Below are 22,682 nucleotides of genomic sequence, written 5' to 3' on the forward strand. Positions count from 1 at the left end.
CAAGAAAAAAATCTATCTATCTATCTATATATATCTCTATATATATATATATATATATATATATATATATATATATATATATATATAGACAAATATGAAGGAAATAAAAACAGCAGGACACTCAAATATAGAGAAAAGTTGAGGAAAAGGTAAAACAAAGACAAGAACATGAAAAAGTGCCTAAAAGACAAATAACTACAACACTGAGGAAAAAAGATAGAGGAGATGATAGAAAGATGATATCATGATGTACATTATTCTCTGAACTTCATGTTTGCATATTGACACTAGAGTGGATCATTTTCGTTGGTGATGAAAAAAAGGTTCTGTATATATTACAGTTACTCTTTACAACCATCATTAATATATTTATCATTCTATTCTGATTCACACTGATTGGGGAAATGCAGTATTTTAAATTAATTTCTAGTTTTTAAGGGTTACCGCTGACATGATTTATATAAAGGGGGAACGTATCACTTTATATACAGTAGTTGACAGATTATTCTTGCAGCACAGTGATGCAGTGGTTTCTTTGTGGTATGAAAACATCACAAAGATGTTTCTTTAAAGACATTTTAAATGAATGCGCATGTGAATGCCTGCCTGTTTCTCTGTGTCAGTCCTGGGATTGAGTGGCAACCAGAACTAGCCAACTCTGAACTGGCAGCTGAGACATGGACTGATAATTGTGTCTGGATTAGTGAAGAAGGCACCAGACGCGTAGCTTGTGGGGCTGTGAGGATGCCATTTAATTTTAATGGTGACAATTTTATTTGTCAAGTTTAAGAATGTGGAACCAGCAAATATTTGGCTTCATCCTTAAAAATGTGACTAAAAAAAAAAAAAAAAATGTTTGCAGATCACCAGTTCATTGACTATTTATACAGGGAACTAAATATTTATTATGGGGAACTAAATGTTACTGCTCTACTAAAAGAGTCAGGAGAGATTTACACTTGTGGCCATACATGCTGCGTTTTCTCTTTTCCAGTTTTTGTTTGGGTGTTTTAATCAGAATTTACATCTCAGTTTACATTAGTTGCTGCAGTAGGTTTTGTTGGGGTAAAATGTTTATCTGTTTATCAAAAAATGCTTGTCTGTTTATTTCTATAAACAAAGAATAAACATTTAAAAATAATAAAAGCCATTCAGCTCAGCTCTACTTTATCAGAAGTAAAACTGTTTTACAGCATTAACTATTAGACTCGATCAGTAGCAGATAGACAGTGGTGGTCCAGAAGGACCAACTTGCTACTGTGTGCAAGTTTTTACTTTCCTCCCAAACAGCTATAAATGAGCCTGAAATTCAAAACAAATCAAACTACTTCTTCTTTTTCTTTTTTTTTTAGTAGGTGCGATGTGTACACAACTGAGAGAAATATTTGTGAAAATATGAGGACAGCTCCCCTCTGAGTACACAGGGTACATTATAATCTGGGCAAGGCCTGGCGGGGTTATGTGCTTGCATGTGTGTGTTTGCTTAAGTGAGTGTTTGGAGGTCGGATGCCTCTTTCTCCACTGAGACCCTCACACCACAGACCTCAGTGAACCAGCAGAAGATCAGCAGCATCTCATTGCACGGCTTCACAGACTATTCACAGGTAAACAGCTGCAGAGTTTGATTCTGGTTTCAGAAGATTTCTAGTATATATCTAAGATATTGTGAATAGTTATAGACATATTATTCACTTTATTTATTGTTTAAGAGATTTCACTTTTGCAACATAGACAAAAAAAAAACTACAGCATTGGTGGGCGTTTTCTTCATTTAGGAGGGAGACATGAAGCTGCTGGTGTTTCTCGGTATTGTCTTCTGCCTCTTTGCCTGTCATCTCAGTGGTGAGTTTTTCTTTTTTTAATCCACAGAAAATATGTTCCCTTGAATTCAAGAGTTGGTGTGTTGAGTTTGTTCATGCAGTGCAAACATTAATAAGTTTTAAGACTAAGTTTGATATATGTACAGGTAGAAATGTCGGTGAAAATAGCTGGAAATCATGTGATGTGACAGTGCTGCTGGAGAGGATTTGTTTTGTGTACAAAGAGGACTCTGACTGAGTCTCCATCATAAATTCCTTCTGGTTTAGTCTGTTTGTGCGTGTGTGTGCGAATAGTTAACAATAATATTTGAGGAGGGAGCAGGTATTTGTAGTCCCCTAGGAAAAAGCTCTCTTTTCCAGACCTGAATCCCATCTTTGTGCTCAAGGAATGCCTGAAATGTTAACTTTCCTCCCCCCCTTCTCCCTCTCTTCCTTCCCCCCTTCCTTCTCCATCTCCTCATTGCAGAGGCCAGGATCATCCCAGAAGGAGGTAACTTTTCAAACTTCTTTTAGACGTCTTCAGACATATAAAAAAGCTCAATGAACTTTGCATACATGCTGTACATCAGAAGTAGCCAAATGTGCCCGGTGAATCAAACCCTGCATTCTCTTTGAAATATATGTCCTATTATTATTATTATTATTATTATTATTATTATTGTTATTATTATTATTATTATTATTATTATTATTATTATTATTATTATTATATCGGCATCAAAATGTTTCTATAACCTTTCATGACTCTTCTGTAGATAACATTACAAGTACATGGCATGTAATGTTTACAAATAGGAAAATGAACTGCTACATTTTTTATTTCAAATAAATATTGGGAAGCATTGTCATCCATAAATTAGTCATATTTTTTGGTCAAATGAGTCATGTGGACTCAACACCAGGTTCATCGGGAGGGTTATTTGAAGACATTCAGTTTTTTTCCACAGCCTTTTATAGCACTGAGCTCGACTCAGAGCAACTATGTTAACAGGGAGCATTCGCACAAAGGAAAGCCATTCATATATATTTGAATTTCCTTCCCACACACTGTTGTCAGAATACAAGAATACAAAGGAGAAAGGGCGCGTCAGCTATGCTTGTCCTTAAATACTGACTCACATGACAGATGGTAAGTCATTATTTTCTCACATGTAGGCTCCAACAGCGGTGAGTGACCTCTGAGACTCTTGTGACCCTACCTAGGAAAAGAATTTCTCCACAGTGATATAAGCCTTGCTTATAAATGGGTGGATGGGGTGGTAACAGTCTTCAAATGGAATCTTAGAGCAACTTTAATAAACTAGAACACTTTTAATGCTAAAAAAAAAATCAGGATGCATAGATCAGGTGTTTATGTAGAGAGAAATACTAGAGATAAATCATAATAGTTAATAATTTGGTCTTTTTAGTCTTTAAAAGGAGCGTTGATATGACATTCATTCTGAATTAACGTTTGCATTTAGCAGCAAGAGCAAATATATGATTTTAAATGAAATAAAGATGTTTCTAATGAGCTAATGTTGGTTGTGTCTCTCTGAGAGTGGTAAACACCAGTTCTTCCTTCCCACTATCACCTGTTATTTTTGCTCAGAGGGGGTCATCTGATTGTTGGGGGTTTTGCTCTATTATTGTAATGATAATAATAATAATGGATTGGATTTATATAGCTCTTTTCAAGGCACCCAAAGCGCTTTACAATGCCACTATTCATTCACTCTCACATTCACACACACACTTCACACATTGTAGGGTTTTTTGTTTCGTTTTTTACTTTAAAATATGAGGAAACTATTGTTGTTATGATTTGCCAGTGTTTAGCTGTCAAAATAAAGCTTTTACACTTAGGATTACCTAATGCAATACCATTGTTCTGTGATTGAGTTGGGACAGCAACAAAACCCTTTGCTGATCTAAATACCTTGTGGAAATGAAAGGCATACAAAAGCATTGTAAGAACCACATTTTTCATAGAATATGATAAATAAGTCAACAAAGGCAATGCCCATGCAGGGCTGTGGCTCACTTTGTTCACTGTAGAAAATAAATAGCCATTGCCTCTCTTTTCACTTTCATATGTGGGAAACGGTGCCTGTGATATATCAGGAGTTAAAAACACCTGGTGCTTTTCTGAATGTGTGAATATGAACTACTACTAAAAACTATATTTACTGCAAAATATCATCAGTAAATCCCTAACATGATACTTTATGGTCTGTAATAGCATCTCACTGTTTGAGACCGGATGTACCCTGTCCCTTCTGACATGCCATGTGTCTTTCAGTGCCTTATGATGAACCACCAGCTGTTCCCTACTGGCCGTACACTACCTCTGACTTCTGGAACTACATTGAGTACTTCAGATCCATCGGTGCCTACAACTACATCAATGAGATGGCCCGGGCCTTCTTCGCCCACCAGCCCATAGGAGACACTCTAGGATATGAGACCAATGCAGGACATGAACACTAAGAGAGGTGCTAGACCCAAAAGAGAGAAAAAGTAAAAAGAGAATGACATGAAAAAAATGTTACGAGGGTTTATTAAAGGGAAATAAGGAAATTATTATAAATATGAAACAAAAGGGGGATGTGAAAAGGAACAGATATTTTTAGTAGCTTAGTCACATATATACAATAGAATTAGAAATAAATAGCCCTCTTATTGTCATATAAAGTGCCACAAATAAATAAACAAACCATTCTTCAAATATGTAATGGAGTCTGAGAAATGATTTATTTTAGTCTTTTGAGATCTTAAAAGTATTTTCTCTATACTATTGTTGTTATTATTATTATTATTATTATTATTATTATTATTATTATTATTATTATTATCTATTTATTTGTTTTTATTGTTGTTGCCATTTTTGCTTTAACAAGAGGCTTACAAAAAGACTGTCAAAACTTGTGATCACTATTTATAGTATATTTTGCAGGCTGTCAAAACAGGACTTAAATGGAGCAAACCGTACTCTTCACGTTGGCTATCTAGTTTAACTTTACTAGCTTAACTTTTTTAACTTTAAAAAACGTTTAACTTAAAGACATGAACTTTAATTTGATCTATTCATTTATTAGAAATGATTTAACGTGCTTTGCGCCTGGTCATATTGAGGAATATTATAATCACCCATATTTTGCTGAGGGCGGATCGAAAGCGGCAAGTCAGCAGCGAAAGCCGGGCACGAATTAGTGTTGCACACGGTTGTTTTGTTTACCACCTAAGCCTCGACAACTGCTAACGCAAACGCACCGTTTGACTTAATTGCGGCGGAACTGCTTTTAGAATAACATGAAGCCTGCAGTGGATGAAATGTTTCCTGAAGGAGCTGGTCCCTATGTGGACCTGGACGAGGTAGGTTCACAGATTTAGAGCTTTAAATTAACCGGCGTCTAGATGTGCTAACGCTAACTAGCTCCATATGTTTGAAATCACATGAAACGGAAGCGATGAATATAATTGCCTAGCTTGTTTTTTTTTTTTTTTTTTTACATTTAACTGCGTTAATACGTTACATTTTGGGTTATTCAGTATTCTTGATAGAAACACCTCAGCTCATCCCGTTAAATGCGTCCATGTCTATGCTGTTGCCTCAGCAAGAAGTCTGATTTTGAGTTCACCATCTTTCTGTGTGGAGTTTTCATGTTAACCCCGTGTTTGCGTGGGCTTTCCCGGGTACTCCGGCTTCCCCCACCGTCCACAGACATATAGTTAATGGGGTTAGGTTAACTGATGATTTTAAATTGCCCATTAGTGTCAGTAGGAAGTTATCTTTTTCTATGTGTTAGCCCTGCTATTGACTGTCAACCTGCTCATGGTGTACCCCGTCTCTCACCCTACGATTGCTGGGATAGGCTCCAGCTTTCATATTTTTTGTTTTTTTTAATGGAGAGATTCTCTCTTGTTATTCCAATTTCCTCCCACATCCTAAAGACATGTGTGTCAGGTTAACTGGAGATTTTAAACTAACGTAAGAGTGAGACTGTCTGGTGATCTGTGCTGGGTATAAACCGCCTCTTGCCCTCTGAAAGCTGAGACTTCAGTCCTAAAATATTGTTGTTGTTGTTTTTAATTAGTTTTAATTGCTATAACAACGGTATTTTACAACTTTCGCATAGATAAAGATTTGTCTTATCTCACTTTATATTGGGCCTGTTATTTTTAGTTTTTAAATATGCAGTAAGTGTAGCAGTTGGTGTATATGTATTTGTTAGATTTTTCTCATGTGGTATGACTGGTTGCACTGTTGTGTGTTTGCAGGCAGGAGGCAGCAGCGGTCTGCTCATGGACCTGGCAGCCAATGAAAAAGCTGTGCACTCCGATTTCTTTAATGGTAAGGGACAGGTTTCTGCATCTCTTCCCAAATTATTAAATTTGATGAGGATTAAATTTACTTCACTGATTCAATTTAATGAGGTTAGGGCTTATAGAGTCGAGCTGGAATTAAACATAAATCTTGTTTTCATATGGCACGGCTAAGCTACGATTCCTTAATTTGTCTCATGAGGCAAACAAATGTGATTAAAACACATGGTATAACATTCCAAAAATAAGCAACGGCATGCTCCGTTCTCTATTTATTGATCACAGCTAATAGAAAAACGTGTGATGTTAACAAGTAAAAACCCATTTAAGAGTCCCCAGTTTGTAAATTTGCCTAGTTTAAGCAAGATTGTGTTTGCATGCAGAGAGGAAGGTTCTTTAATGTTCAAGGGAATAACAGAAAACTGGTAAACATAATAGGATGAGCAGACATTTTGCTTTTTCAAAACCTTCATTTAAAGTTTAAAATACATTAAAAGTGTAACTTTATGTGCAAATATGGACAACTCAAACAAACATAAAAAGTCAGCAAATAAACTTTCAAAGACGTGAAATAAACCCTATATGTTCCAGTATATTATTTCAGTAATTTGAAAGGCTGTGGCTGAGAAAGCCCTAAACCTGTTACCCATTTTCTTCCTTTAACCACGTTATCTTCTCACATTAACCCTCAGCAATCCCATTGTTCCCCTGTAAACACCAGTTTATGTGCAAACACAGACGCAGAAGACACACTATAAAACACCGAGCAAATCTGTTTTGTGCTGGCTGCCGGTGGAACAATTTTTGGCTCAGCAGCACATGACCTAGATAGAAAAGAGCTGATTGTTAAAAAGAGAGCGTGGGGGAAATGAGAGAGAAAGAGGATGGTAAAGTGAGTTTATAGCTGCTGTCAGACCGAAACTCAGCGGGACACCTCGCCAGTCAGCTGCACACACACATCGGCACTCATCACCTGGGTCGTTAACACTGCTAGAACTGGTTCCCCTCTACCTAATAAGCTCTGTACTTAAGAGTATTGTAAAACTATAGATATCATCATATTTTAAAGCTCTTTTTTAAAGTTGTTAGTTTTTTCCTGTAATTAAAGAAGGGGTTGTGCTGACTTGAAGAAGGCAAAGGTCCCCAGATCACATTTAACCGTGACAGGGTGAGTGCAGTTATGTTACGTCTCATGCACATGTAATAGAGGCTTTAGTCCTTGTATTTTGAAGCCCATTGCAGCATTAACACCTTTAAGCTCCACTATAACTTGCTGTTCACACTTTGACATAAAAGTTTGGTTTGGAGCCAGAACCTCTTTTCAGGTAGTTGTAGTTGACTCTTTTGCCTCTTTTTCACTTTGTTTGGCTTGACTTGATTCGACTCTAGTCAGTTTCTGACGTTTTCCATTAAAATTGGGTACCATCTCAGTGTGGGTGAAGTCATTATAGCAATGTAGCTCAAAAGTGCTGTGATGTAATTTGTACGTGACACAAACGCAACAACAACAACAACAGAGGATATCAAGTTAATCGTATCTCTGGTGCTAAACTGACCGTAAGTGTCTGCACCTCATCACTGGGCCATGGTGTTGCTCTGTGTGTAACCATTCCTTGTTGCCAGGAATAGTGAATTTAATTTTTGTGAAGGAGTCACTCACATGACTGAATCAGTGATGTCACTCCCTGGCTAATCAGTGGCATGCAGTTTGTTGACGTCACATTTTTGGTTTAGCTCAGTCTGCTTGGAAGCCCTGCCTACTGGGTATTAAAAAGTACCTGGTACTAGGGCTGGGCCATATCATACCGTTCACGGTAATACCGGTATAATGTTGGGCAACAATAATATGGGTAAAACGCGCATGGACAGTGCCTTTGTTTTCATACGCACATGGCAGAAAAAGCAAGGCAGCAATGGAGAATGAGAAGGGCAAAAGCAGATTGTTGAATGAAACAGATGAACTAGAATTGGTTTGTAAAAATGCTGCAACGTCAGTGGTGTGGAACTGGTTTAGCTTTCGTCCGTCAGATACACAACAAAGCACTATTTTTGGTAGAGCATGCTAGCGGGCCGTCGTTATTACCGTGTTTTTTTTGGAAAATACGGCACACCTAAAATCAATCCTTTGATTTTTCTGAAAACCGATAGTGCCCTATATAATGCCGTGTGCCTTATGTATGAATTCTGGTTGTGTTTACTGACCTCGAAACAATTTTATGTGGTACACGGTGCTCGAAAATCTGTCAAATGTTTCAGTACGACTTTGCTAAGCTACGAACCCGCACCACTTGATGGTTTGTCGGAGCATTATGGCTATTGTAGGCAGGAGCCTCGCGGAGTGATACGTACTGTGCTTCAACATAATATTACCGTATTGTGTGTGTAGAAACTCTTTAAGTTTTGTGGATATTATACATGGTTATGCTGAGGATATGTCGGCCAATTTCCACTGGAAATGCCTTTTGGTTAAACTGTCAGCAAGGAATTTGCATTTGCACTGTTACATTTTTATATAACTTTAATGCACATAAAAAACAGCTGCTTCTTTAAGTGAAAATACATTGATTTTTTTTTTTTTTTTGCACTAATAAAGTTGTGGAGTTGTAAAGTATTTTGTCTAGTGTCAATTATATCGTCAGTTATATTGTTATCGCAAATTTTCAAATGTATATCGCGATAAATATTTTTGGTCATATTGCCCTGCTCTACCTGGTACCAGGTATTGTCCCCAATATGGAAAACCCTAATATCCGAGTCGAATCGAGCCAAGTCACATCATGCTAATTAAAAATGAGGCCATTGTTCTGGAGATTTCACTTTACTCTTATGGTCAGTGAATACTGGCTCTATCTGTTTATAGAAGCTGGATGACCATGCAGAACTGCTGGTTTGTTTCAGAGACTCTGCCCTTTGACAGGGCTTTGTAAGTGTGGTAGTATAAGGTCAATGCAACAGTGTGAAACATGAGATTTTTTTTTTCTTTTGAAGACAGATTGTGAAAGTGAGGTGTGTCAAGGAAGCTTTGGCTTTTATGCCGTGTTTTTACACCACTGAAAGTAATTACAGGTAGCCAGAGGGCAAACGGTCCCTCATTACTGAAGACTGAAGAATGTTCATTTCGTCAAACAGTTTCTCAAGCCTGCTGTGGCGAATCGTAGCCATCCTTTGGATATTTTGACAAATTAAATTTAGTCTGCAAACCTTCTTACATATGACCGGCATAAGTGGTTGCACAGTTGTATCAGTATTTTCTGTCTCACTACGTGGGTGCAGATTTCTTAAAAACTTGGAAGGTCAGAGTGCAGTTTAGACTAGAGATGGCACGATACCACTTTTTTATGTCTGATACCGATATCATAAATTTGGATATCTGCCGATACCGATATGAATCCGATATAGTGTATTTTGTAATCAACAAAACTGTTTTTTAATATCTTAGTTTAAAAAAATACACTAAAGCTATTCTGTTAAACCTGTATGCAAAAAATACACTGCACCCAAAATATTTCATAGTTCATCAATACTGAGCTAATAAACTTGAACCCTACACCATCCTCCCTATTCTGGTATTTTAAAGAGTACTTAGAAGAAATATTAAACAACCTAACTAATAGGGTTGCAAACTCAGAGCAAAACAAAAATAGGGAACCCCCCTTTGCCTCGTGATGCTTAATCAATGTAATCAACTTTAATTTAATGCACGTGTAAAATAAATAAATATGCACAGAAATCAATTATTTTTCTACAATAATTAAATAGTACATAGTACAAGTACATTTTACATCAGATTAAAACTTTGGGTGTAAGATTCAGACAATTATTTATTAAAAGCGAGACATTTTAAATGAGAATAAGAAAGAAAAGTATTTCTTGGTACCCCCCTTTTCCCTGTTAATGCCCCACCTGGCCCCCTGGCTAAACTTTGCTAGATCCGCCCCTGCACAGTTACCAGTCGTCAGATTCGTAGAAAAGGATCCTGGTGTAGAAAGTAATATTAAATAAATTCTAACAACAGCTTATCAAGCTTAAACGTGCTGCTGTTGTTCAGCCGCTGGCTTTCTCTCTCTAGTGCAAAGTGGGCCAAAAACAAACAAGAGAGACGGGAGTCGCGACAGAAAAGCTGATCAGCTGATCATTGATCAGTTTCATGATTGAAGTAGCAACAGGAGAGGGAGGGAGAGAGAAGAGGCAGTCGCTCCATATATTGGTTGTTAAACTTAACGTGGGAATGCTTTACAAACATTCAGAGATGGACTTACACATTTGCTTTACTTCTCTCGGGGATAACTTTCTCGGAGATGAAATGCCGGTTTGGTAGCGAGGCTCCAAATGCTCAACCAGACCGCTGACAGGTCTCGCACGCCACAGCGCCTCTATCAAGTGACGCATACTGGTCCGACGTGCTAAGGTGATAGGCTGAGTTACGTGTGATATTTAATGGATCGGATTACATTTTTTTAATTTCTAGTTTACACCACACAAAAACTCACAGCTTTGCATCCAAGAGCAGTTAGTATGCGGCAGTATGAGCACTGAGAGAGACGGATAATGGTCATAATTGTCATAACTGAAAATTCATCACTTAAGGAAGAAATGCTTGATTCATGCTTATGTAAGCAGGTTCAAATTTGTGCATTTGCATCTTAATGTATGTGTAAAATAGTGTCACATCTAAGGCAGTTTTAGGAAAGTTCCACCTTGATTAGAGGGAATGTAACTGATATTAATAGACAGTCCCCCATTCACTTGATATGTTTCTGGTGACTTTCTCCTTCTGGCCAGTAGTAGTGGCACATGGCAACACTAGCGCGAACATACTGCCTCGTTTTGTTCCCTAAAGATCTTGTTAAAATTCCAGTTATTCACCCTGGATGAGAAATCACTTGTGTGCTATTTTAACCTTTTAATATCGAGCTGTCAGAGCCAGTTAGATCCTTTTCACATCAGTCAGACTGTTAAGTTTGCTAACTGGCCTGTTAGAGTTTTGTCAAAGTGGGGAAAAAGTCTCAGAAGAACCTCATAATGTCTTCTAATGAAGTCATCTGTAGTGGTTTAGACACCATGCTGCCAGTTCTCCAGATGTGAAAATACTGGCTTTTTAGTAGTATTATTATTTATTTTTAACCTCTAGGGTTGCAACTAACAAATTTTGTCATTAACTTGTTTGTTTTTTTTCCATTATGTCATCAATTAATAAAACAATCCATTGGCCAATCATTTGTTCCTCTTCCTTCTGGGGTTCTAAGTATATTTAAGTGGTTTCCATCTACCCAACACTCATGTCCCAAGATAATAAAATAGAAATCACAAAAAATTAAATATTTCCACCTGTGATGCTCAGACCAGTCATATAACTTTATTAACTCGTTGTGTGAACAGATATGTAAATAAAGAGTTTTCCTTGTCTTTTTAAGGCCACAGTTACAGACCAAGAGAGCAGTCAGTGAAATCGACTCTTTTCAAAAGACATAAATTTTGCTTTGAATCTTTTTGCTCACACTCACAGATCAATTACTGCTTAGTGGGCAAGTGTTTGCAGATATGTCGGCATCTTCTGTGGAACTGCTTATCAACTTGTTGGCGAATACCTATTTTTTTTCTTAACAACCAGTGTTTGCCAGGCAGTCACCAACCAGTGTGTAGGTCTGCGTCACTGGGGTATAAGATAATTATTTATTTACGTATGTGTTGTGTTGGTGGTGCACAAAAAAAAAAAAGAAAAATCTTAAGTATCTACAGAGCAGCATGAATTGTGACCAATATATAAAGTAGATTTAAACTCTGTAATTCTTACCTTGTCTTTGTTCTCCTGTTTCTTTTTGCAGATTTTGAGGATCTGTTTGATGACGATGACCTGCAGTGATGACACCTGTTTGAGCTGCTGAACATGTACATAAAAGGAATGAAGAAATTGCCCCATTCTCTCTACAAGTCTCTTATTTGTACAGCTTCCCTCGTGTAAATCACTCAGCCCAATATTGAAATAAAACCTTTTTGTTTTTACAAAAAAAGTGGTGGTGAACCAGGTGTCTGAATTCTGAGAATCTCTTACATTCCTGCTGAAGAGAAAATTATGAGTATGGTTTTGGTGTCGTCTTGTTTGAATCTGCTCCTGCCTGGATTGTAGGCTTGTTTCTCCTGAGAACCACCTGTTAGCAGACGTAATTACATATGTGTTAACGTGATCACTCAATGATCAGCGGGAGCATGATGGGACAGGAATAAGGCTGGAAAAATGTGGAAATGCTAAAAAAACCAACAACTCCAGAACAAATAAAGATGAAAGAAATAAAAAGCCAGTGTGCAATAATTAAGGTATGACTATGCAGGAACAGCAAAGTACTGTAAACAGAGAAAATGGAAAAAAGATGTTTCTCCTTGTCCACCCTCTTTTTAATGGCCGACTATACTAAAACCTCAAAGGCCAACTTCTTCCAAGTACTTTGGTGACAATTTGTGAATTTTCCAGCATGACTGAGCAACATGTCTCAAGACAAAGCAATAACTTAATTGCACCAGATCAGAGTTTGGATTCATGGCCAGGAAAACTCCAAATCTTAATGAAACTGAAAATCTGTAGTGAGGCTTTAAAAACAAGTGGATGGAAAGATTTACATTCTGTACAGGATAAAGAAAATAATGAAGTTTGTATGTTATATTTTACAAGTAGCATGCTGTCAAGAGTATTTACCTAATGCTTCATAAAAAGTTTAATTTTACTTTACTAAAGGCAGATTTTGACAGAAGAATCTGGTCTCGGATTATGGAAAGTTCCAGACTACAGCAGGTCATCAAGTGGAAAACCTGCTATGGGAAACATTTTACAATTTAACGTCAGATTAAAACCAATGAGGCCAAACACTAAGGTTACTAAAATAAAGCTCTTCTGCATAGCAGATAAATGAAATATAAAGTAAATGCATGTGAAAAGTTTAGTGTTTTATTGTAAAATGACAATTACACAGGTGATACTGTCAATAAAATAACATTTGTAATGAATAGTTACATTACCAGTTAAAGTGCAGTGGTATTTCTGACATATATAGTCACGTGGGCTCTATGTAGGCCTGCGAAAAACTAGCTTGATCCTTACAGCTTTAAAAGTTAGGAGGGTACTAAGCATCCAAGTGCTGCACTTATCCCTTTACCACATCTATAAATCAGAAATTTTGCATTCAGGTGTGTGTCAGTGTCAAAATCTTCCCAGGAGTGCACGTTCCAGCAGATTCATCACATGGACCATGCAACGCTCAGAGAAACCCAAGAGCTCCATCTCAGACTACGCAGGCCTCAGTTAGAATTTTAAATGTTAAACTTCATGACAGTGCAGTAAGACAAAGACTGAACAAGTATTGTTTATGGCAGCACAGCTTAAGTTTGCAAAAATTCAGTGGAACAAACCTTAAAGTCTGGAACAATGCCGTATGGACAGGCAAAACTACATTGGAGATGTTATGCACTAACACCTCATACCAGCTGTTAAGCACTTTGGTTGAGGGCTAATGATTTGGGTTTGTTTTGCAGGCAAAGGACCTGGACAACTTAAACCCATTAGGCTGATGGTGAAATTCTCTGTATATCAAAGTGTTCTAGAGTCAGAAGTAAGGCCACAAGTCTGACAACTAACATTTGGCCCAATTTAGGCCATGCAATGGGGCAATGATCCCAAGCACAGAAGCAAATCTCCATCAGACTGTTTGGAAAAAAGAAAAAGTGTTGCAATGGTCCAGTCAAACTCCAGATCTTAACCCAAAATGAAGCAACGCTGTAAAGAAGAGCAGGCCTCGTCCTTTTGCTCTACAAGGACTTGCACTTTTCTCTAATGGTGACCAAACTAAAACACCTCAAGCTATTCAAAATCCTCTAACTGTAGTTCAGTCTTTAGCTGTTTTCCAATCAGTCATTTAAGCACCGTGTTCAAAATCTTATACTTCCATAAATGTTAAATGTATTTTCTCTGGAATAAGACAATGTTTAAAGCTGATTTTCTCTTAAAAGTTATATTTGTTTTAAATTAAATTACATTTAGTGTCAAAAATATTTTCAGTAAAAGAACCAAAAACAATAAAAACCCTCTGCAGCTATTCTGGACATAAACCTGATAACATTACTGAATGGCCTAAATCGATTATAGGCTTATATAGTCAGATGTGGTGATATTGCATCTTATATTTCAGATACATAGTTTTTCTACTAAAATCATTGTGTGTGTGTTTATGTACCTGTGTGTGTCTTACGTGGCTGGCATGCCTGAACACAGTTAAACTCAGGAGGAAACTGTAGATTATCAAATTCCTCATGTGTGGACCAGCTGTGCTTGCATGTTGTGTGTTCAGACAGAAGCTGTGGTTTGGCCCTCATTGAGGTCTCTGAGAAGTGCTTATGTGGCACCTCAACGCCCCTTTATTTTACAGCCCTGTGTCTTTCCTCTGCCTCCTCTGTGGTCTTTATTTTACTTTACATGAGTTATTGTTGCATCTCTGAAACAGATATGATTTCTTACATTTAATATAATTAAATAGCTTAAATTAACAACTTGAGGTTTCTTCTTTTCACCCAATACTCCACGTCTTCATCTTTACTCCGAGCTCTCCCACCGTCTCTGCTTTTCTGTCTTTAATTACAGTGCCTCCAATTGGCTGAAAGTTCCAGCCAATCAGGCATGTTCTTGGGGTGGCCCTTGACCCCCCTCAGGTAATCATGCTGAGCCTTTTTTAGTGCGTGTCAGAGATGATGGGCTCACTTTAAAACGTTGCTGGATCCTTTTGTCAGATCAGTCTGTAAGAAGAACAGGGCAGGCAAGGAGTCCCTAACATACACACAAACACCTCCCACGTACACACCTGGTGGACTGAGCTTCATCCGAGTCCACTTTGGATCCTCTGGAAGGAAACTCTGAAGTCAAACAACCGCAGGTAAGAGACCAAACAGTGCAATCTGTGTTTAGCATCAGGTACTTTCTGAGGCTTAAAATTCTGCTGAAAAACACCTGGTTCTGTTTTACTATGATAAACCAGCAGATTGAACCCAGCCAGGAGCCGTTGTGGCAACATGTTTGTTTCAAGAGTTCAATTCCAAGCCACAGGCATAGGTCACTTCTCCAGCTGTTGAGACTTTTGATAGAGCTTTAAAGGTTTTGTAAAGTTATTTTTGAGCTTTAAAATGCATCTTTGTGGGAAAAATAGTGACTAGTGGCTAAAATATTACTACTATGGCTGGTTGGACCTTATTTTTGGAGCCAGCGATCAAAGTATATGTGAAAAAAAGGATTTTGCATCATGTGAAGTGTCAAACAGGTACAGGCACAGAAAGGATCAAAGTGACAGTGGTTTTCAAGATTGTGTTTTTGTTGAGGTCCAGTCATGGCTGAAAGAAGACGGACCAGTTTCTCCGGTGTGTTGATCACCATTGTGCTGGCTGTGATGCTGCTGCCTGGTGAGTACCCAGCAGACATGGGACATTACAGACGGCGTCAGATAACAAGGCCAGATTGTCAGCTATACATTATATTATAGCGAATTATGGAAATGATGACAGGTAGCTAAATTATAATGTTGATTAGTAATCTCACAGTGTAAATATATTACTGCAGATTGAAATCTCTATTGGAAGAAACAATCACAATAACACAATCAGAAGATGCACAATTAGGAGCCCAATAAATTAAAGAATTATTAAAAAATATTTGCAAGAAAGAGTTTGGAGGTTAGTCTGCTTTATGGGTGCATTCCAAGCTCGGTGACAGTGTTAGGATCTCAAATGAAAATGTGTTTTTGGTGAAAAGATGGAGCTTTTTCTTTTATTTTTATTATATACATTGCTGGGTTTTTGGTAGGTCTGCAACAAATATTTTCTTAATCAAACTTGAGGGTTTTGTTTCTAAGTGCCTCCAACAAAGTCTGAGATAATGTCATCAGATATCTTAGATGCAGCCCCAAACCTAAAGATAATCACTTTGAAATTGTATTAAAGGCACAAAAGCACTAACACCTCACATTCCAAAACCAGCAACCCATCGTATCTTTCATCAGAACAAAATTGATCAATATCTTAAACTCTTATCTAATACTTCAGTGTATACAAAGCTATAACTAATTAAAAATCTGTCTAAACTCATATTATTCAAACAGGCTTCAGCAACTTTCAACTACTTTTCCAGCTCCACTTTAAAGCAAAGGTACGTGTAAAACACGGTGCCTCTATGATGCGCGGATACTCTGAAAGATAAGCACACTCCCCAAAAGTCTTCAGTGCTGAGATGGTGCAATTTAAAGTGAAAAAACATCCCTGAAAGACTGCAGTTTCCGGTGAATGCTCACTTCTCGCACTGCAAATCTGTTCTTAAATATAGTCCTTGAGCAAATAAGAGTCCATTCATGTCCCAACTGATGGGTAGAACAAAGGAACAATGATGACATAAAAGCATGTTTCCAGTTTTACGAGTTGAAAAACTGAATGATTGAAGAGTAAATCATTAGGTGAAGAGTAGACTTTACTGTGGGCAAGAATGAGTCATTCAAGTCCACATTGATGACAAATGTCAGCCATTATTTCTTAATGATAGCAGGGACACAGCAGTGATGAGTGAATTTCTTTCTTTGTCTGTTTTTAAAAAAATAAAATATTCATAAATCAGAGCTTTTACCTTTTGCATTTAGGTTGACATGCAGTTATTTTAAACCATTAAAAACACACAGCTGGCTATAGATTAGTGTGATACTAATAAAGCTATTCAGAGCCAGAGGATCTAGCTTTTAGACTTACAACATTTTTGATTTTGTGAATCAGTTTAGCAGCTTATCTTTCCTTTGATTGTTTGAGCCTCCTTAAAATGCATTTGCCTTGAGCTATTGCTTCATTTCAAGGTTCAGTTTGTTAAAGCTAAAGTTTAGTTGCAGTACGTCTGATGAGTTCATGAGCACTGGGTTTCGCATATATCATCATAACACGTCTGTGATGCTCATATATCACCGGCGATGTTGCAACATGGAGACAGGTTGTTCCCCTACCACCTGTTTCCAGTTCTCTCTCTTCTTGATTGACATGCTTTCTTTTCAAATTGGTTTTCAAAGTTACGCTCCCTGATGGATAAAGGGGAAAAAATACAGTAACGAGGAAGAGGAGGAGTTACTTTGATCAGTAAAAAAAATTATTACCTGTCAGCATCACCTCCTCTATGCCCTCTTAAAGTGCTGCTGTTTCCAGATGTGCCTGCCATTTTTTACAGGCTTGTTAAAAGAAAGGAAGAGAGAAATAGAGCGGATATACTGAGGCAGCATCATTCAGCCCACCCTCCTCCTCCTAAACATCACCATGGGTCACCTTCCCACCTTCTCCTTTAATTCTGTTGTGTACTTTAGGATCCATACCTTTAGTTTAACCTCACAGGCGACAGTGCATAGCCATTCTTCCAATCCAAACTTTAAAAAAGAAGAAAAGAAGAAGAAAAATCAAGAGATTAATGTTTTTTTCCACTTAAAACACTCGCCACGTAACCCTAATTTATCCCCTGTGGATCTTTTTAAGGCTGTCATCTGTTCCTCTCTTCTTTTTCCTCCTTCTCCTCTGCCACCCCTTCTGTGAGGGACTAACACCTTCTCCCTGCGGAGATGAAAGGAACCCGGAGCAGAGCCGAATCTGAATCTGCTGTTCCTTCGACTTCAAACTGTGCACACGTGTGCATGTATGTGCATACAGATACACACTGCCCTTTGAAAGCACAGCGTGGGGCTCCGTGTTACAAGCGCCCCTATAAAAATCTACAAAGAACTGCAGTAACCAGTGCTTCAGGCAGTGCCAATTACCCCAGCCCTATTTAATGAAAACTATCAGCCCGTAAGCATTTGAGGTTTAATGTCATGTTATCGCTTGGATATTACAGACAAATTAGATTAGAAAGAATCAGCAACTTTGACTTCAGCAACATCTGTTTTTACTTTTCTCTGTTTGCAGCATTCTTGTCTGCTGGACCAATTGTGCAAAAGCCCAGAGGAGATGGTAAGTATGTGGTTTTTACCTTTAAAGATACTTCAACGTGTGTGTTTGTTTCTAAAGAGTGCACGGTGACCGAGTTTTTGAAAAGTTTGTCCATGGAAGAGGTTTGTGATTGGAAAGTAAACACAGATTTATGACTTCCACCTCACCTGGCTTCTGTGTAGCTTCAATACTTGACCCTGTGATTGAGAGCTAATGTGAGATGGAAGCCGTTTTTTAGCGAATACAAAAAAAAGGGGTTTGAGTCCTTGAATGTTTTGTTGGAAACTTTAAAAGTCACTAGAAAGTCCTTGAATATGATGTCAGCGTGGAAGCCTTTGGATCAGCCGTGTCTTCGTTTTTTCCCCTCATCTCCTGCCCTCAGCGGGGGAAAGCATCCAGGAGAAGGCGGCTGCTGCAGCAGCACACAGGAGGCTGATCCGCAACCGCAGGAACATCAGCTGGTACAAACAGCACTCTGACTTCTGGGCATGGTACAAGTACTTTACTGACAACGGCAACCAGGAGGCAGTGAGTGAACGCTTTGTTTTCGACATGAAATGAAAGTTTCCATGTAACACTTCAGCTGTTTAATATGAAACAAAACTCTTTAGTATTGACAAGTTGTTGATGAGATGATTGGTTCTCTTATATTTAAAGCTGCTCTAATTAATGTTTTTATATTAACCCTTTAAAGCCTGAACCATGAAATAATTCAAATGGATTTTTAATATATTAATGTACATGCCAGTTTATTTGTATTGTATTTGCCAAATCTGGCATTTGTTTTGCAATGTATTGCTTAAAAATGTGTTGTGCAGCTTATTTAGGTTTTTTGTGGGGGAAATAATCATGCTGTATGTAGAAGTTGCCATAACTCACAAAAACTGTATGTATCAAATGTGAGGTATTACAGGTATTACAGGCTTGAGTCTTTTGCGGTGACCAAACCATAAATTATAACGTGACTGGATGTAATAAAAGCTGAAAGCACCTTTTAGCACCGTTTTTGGTTTCTTTCAGCTTCACTGCTTTGATTTATTGTTGCTGCCCTTGTTTTTTAGACATGACAAGGGGGCAAGGAAGGACTCGGAATTTGGATTCAGGAAAAAGGAGTGGAGTCAGAAGTTGCAAATATTATAATCATCCTAAACCTGAATATATCACTAACAACTCTCACATATAAAGTTAATGAGCCAGTAAAATCAGGAGTAGTTTGACAAGTTGCGTGATTTTCTGCTGGGAAAACTTGACAGAGTGAGTTTTATCAAACAGGAATTAAAGCACACACAATCAAATGTCCTTTCAAAGGACTCAGCAGCAGGCACCAGATCTACAGAGGCCTGTCCAGCTTCTTTCACCACAAGGTTCAGTTCACCTAAACAGCTAAACTAAAGATTCACACCTGCTATAAAACACAATAAAACAAAAGAAACAAACAAAAATTACATTTTTCTTACATGTCAACATTATAATCGATAAAACAGGGTTACCAACAAAAACCTAGCGTTCTGCTAATGTATGCTGATTGGTCAGTTACTTCCTTGATAGCACCAGTTTTCAAAAATACAGGCTAGGAGGACAGTCGTGTTTATGAATAGGAAGAAGCTGGTTATTACTGCTGTTTTACAGTCTCATACTCTTATATTAAAAAAGCATAATTAAAATAGCCAGAGTACAAATGTTGACCACACAGAGTTTATAATTTTGGCCAGAGATAGTTTCTTTCTGAGCGCCTCCCTGTAAAACTGGATGTTCAGAGAGTGGTGGTTGTCTGAGAAGCCTTTTACTTTTATTGATACATGTTATCAGATCAGTGAAAAAACAATAAACCCTTACTCCCTTCAGATTCAGGAGATGGATCGCATCTTCCTCGCCTACCTCCAGAACAAGAACCGTGCTGAGGGACGTCGCTCCTACAAGGCCTACTTGAGACACCTGGGAGATGTTTACAAATCCTGCTCCGATACTGAAGACCCCAACTGCGTGGCTTCCTACACCAGCAGGGCCAGTCCTAAAGCGGAACCCCCCAAACCTGCCCCAGTAAAAACCTGTGACCCCACCAAGGACCCCTACTGCATGTACATGGCTTTAGTCCAGGGAAAGAGCCCTTACAAGCCATTGGTGCTCGCGGCTGCCAGCCCTGCTCCTCAGTACGTCCACTCTCCTGCTCCAGCCAAGGACCCTCAGTCAGGGTACTACTACTCTCCGTCCACAATGCCTTTCCTGACCATGGTATGCTATTTTTTGTGCATAGTATACATGTATATTTACTGTATTTTAATTAATTAATTATTCATTGCACGTTTTGTTTCATGCCATACAAAATATCACAATTTTTCAAACTGTTTACAACTGAAAAACTGATTATTGTTTAAATTGAAGGTAATTTAGAGTTTTTAGAGTTCTTTATTTAGAATTTAGAGTTCTTGTTAAAACTTATGTTATCATTAGATAATAGAACCTTAGACTGCTGGGCAGTGGTGCATCTGAAAGCTCCCATGGGTAAGATTTGCAAACCTATATCTATAATTTTTGCCCAAGATGGATGCATTCAGCAGGAGCAATAATTTAATTGCTTACAAATGTTTTCAATGAGAAAAAATTTGCACCCATCTCATAATATGGATCCTTGTTTCTCGTGCTTCAGGACCAGAAGGTAGAGTTGCTGCGGATCTGTGGCTCTGATGATGTGGAGTGTCTGCAGTACCATCTGAAAGCTGCTTATGGGTATTCTGGTGGGTCCCGTCCATCATATGCCCACCTTGGCTGTGACCCCAAGAAAGATCCTGCCTGCAAAATGGTACAGAAAGCTCCTGCTGGTCTATACATGAATGCCTATTCTGCCTCCAGTACGGTACGTCTTATTCGTCATACTAATTTCCTTCAACAGCTTTCTGCATTACTATATTTTAATTTTACTCTATCCCTCCAGGCTCCCCAAGCTGCACCAGGATCCTGCAATCCTCTTTTTGAAGACGGTTGCAACCCTCTTACCGCCACCAGATTTTCCACTCCTCCAGAGTCATACAAAAGTAACGAGAGAGATCAGGCCGCGTCCATCCGTGCTGCCCCTCCTGCTGAGCAGTATGACCCCTATTCCATGTATAGGGATTCTTATTCTAATGTTAACAGAGTCACTGATCCTTATGCTATGTATCGCCAGGCCAGTGCCCCAACTTCTCCTCCAGCTACTGATCTCTTTGCTGTACTGCGCCAATACATGGCCCAAGCTCACGCTAATGACCCATATGCTCCACGTATGGGGGCTGCTTCTGAGTCAAACTCCAACGATCCTTACTCTACTATGCGTGATGCAGCAGGCGCTATGCACCTGCACACCCCTCCCTCCCCCAGGCAGCAGCACCCTTATTCCTATCCCAGTTATGAGGAACCTGCCCAGGAGGAACGCCACCCTCTGGGTCCCCCAGGCAAAACCAAGGAGGGCTACGACTGTTTCATTGGCTATGACCGTGAATGCTATCCCGTGAAGCCCAGCGCACCTCGCTCTGGAGTTCAACGTCGCATCCCTTACCCTGCTGAGGCCTATGAGCCCCACCTGAATTCTGACGGCACCCGCAATGGCGTCCTGGAGCCTGAAAACCCACACTGTGACCCCGAGTATGACCGTGACTGCCGCCTGCGTCGCTATGAGACCGAGCAGCCTCAAAGCCAGCCTGAACGTCATGCAGCAGAGGACCACAGCCAGACGGCAGCCGAGAGAGAGCAGGTTAATCAGGACCAGTATGAAGCAGAGCCCTACCAGAGCGGCCAGGAGGAATCTCACACACCCTACACGCCTCTCACACAAGGCATGCCCAGCCTCCAGGACATACTGAGGCGCTATGGAGACCAGTATCCCGGGCAGGAGGATCACAGAGCTTATGCAGACAACTACCGCAAGAAGTAAACAGGCTAACACGCACAAAAGCATGCAGATGGACATGAATGCACAGTCCAATGCGTTCCTGTAGTTCAGCCCTTGAACGCCTCATGCCCCGAGAAACCAGTTCTATCTGGACCAGAGGTGGGACACAGGTGAATTTGATGGACCCAGAGAGCAAGTACATGCATGTACATCCCAAACACAGCTTCTTGCTTTGGGAGCCTGCTAAAAACTTTCCTGGAACGCCTTCCTATAACTTTAGTTGCTTTGGGCCTGATGCTTTGATTTATTGCTTTTTACTTTCTACCTTAAACTCTCCTCTGTGCTTTCAAGTGTGTAATGACCTCACAGCTCTCAGCTTTGCTTCTGTATCTGTGCATTATTTTTAAAATGAAATATTGTTTATTGCTTTTTGACACAGATGGATTGTCATTTTTTTCATTTTAATTGTTCTAATAAAAAATACAGAAATATGTTTGTTGGCTTTGATTAGTTTTTTTTTTGCATTTTACTGCACCATGACATACTGACTAGCTACTATAATCTGGAACAAACGGATCCACTCAGAAAGAAAAAAACATAATATGGGTATTTGGGGGTTACATCTATGATATAAAAGCTGAAGTAGAGTTTTAAGAAATATAAGCATCCACTGACTTTTGGTTTTTCATTTCTTTTGAATGAATGCGAAGGGGGAA

The 22,682-nt window shown here is 38.9% G+C and overlaps 3 protein-coding genes across 5 annotated transcripts; all 3 read left to right on the forward strand.

Moving 5' to 3' along the window:
* The first annotated feature begins 1,495 nt into the window (after nt 1-1,495).
* On the forward strand, nt 1,496-4,511 carry otos (otospiralin). The gene is made up of 4 exons (XM_006799227.2): nt 1,496-1,604; nt 1,776-1,842; nt 2,287-2,310; nt 4,102-4,511. Exons 2-4 carry the CDS (start codon nt 1,785-1,787, stop codon nt 4,287-4,289), a joined length of 270 nt encoding a protein of 89 aa, XP_006799290.1. The 5' UTR covers nt 1,496-1,604; nt 1,776-1,784; the 3' UTR covers nt 4,290-4,511.
* Nucleotides 4,512-4,997: 486 nt separating this feature from the next.
* Nucleotides 4,998-12,136, forward strand: cops9 (COP9 signalosome subunit 9). The gene is made up of 3 exons (XM_006799226.1): nt 4,998-5,174; nt 6,081-6,153; nt 11,951-12,136. Exons 1-3 carry the CDS (start codon nt 5,112-5,114, stop codon nt 11,986-11,988), a joined length of 174 nt encoding a protein of 57 aa, XP_006799289.1. The 5' UTR covers nt 4,998-5,111; the 3' UTR covers nt 11,989-12,136.
* A 2,698-nt stretch (nt 12,137-14,834) lies between these two features.
* On the forward strand, nt 14,835-22,420 carry and1 (actinodin1). Of its 3 annotated transcripts, XM_035911347.2 has the most exons (7): nt 14,836-15,040; nt 15,480-15,560; nt 18,078-18,122; nt 18,484-18,629; nt 19,947-20,333; nt 20,749-20,955; nt 21,034-22,417. In XM_035911347.2, exons 2-7 carry the CDS (start codon nt 15,488-15,490, stop codon nt 22,006-22,008), a joined length of 1,833 nt encoding a protein of 610 aa, XP_035767240.2. In that variant the 5' UTR covers nt 14,836-15,040; nt 15,480-15,487; the 3' UTR covers nt 22,009-22,417. The 3 variants fall into 3 exon arrangements, with proteins under 3 accessions (XP_035767238.2, XP_035767239.2, XP_035767240.2); XM_035911345.2 differs by having other exon boundaries at nt 14,835-15,040; nt 20,749-22,420; XM_035911346.2 differs by having other exon boundaries at nt 14,835-15,040; nt 15,486-15,560; nt 20,749-22,420.
* Nucleotides 22,421-22,682: the final 262 nt, after the last annotated feature.

Source organism: Neolamprologus brichardi, chromosome 9 (genome assembly GCF_056152115.1).
Source record: "Neolamprologus brichardi isolate AB-2024 chromosome 9, ASM5615211v1, whole genome shotgun sequence".
Classification (NCBI taxonomy): Eukaryota; Metazoa; Chordata; class Actinopteri; order Cichliformes; family Cichlidae; genus Neolamprologus; species Neolamprologus brichardi.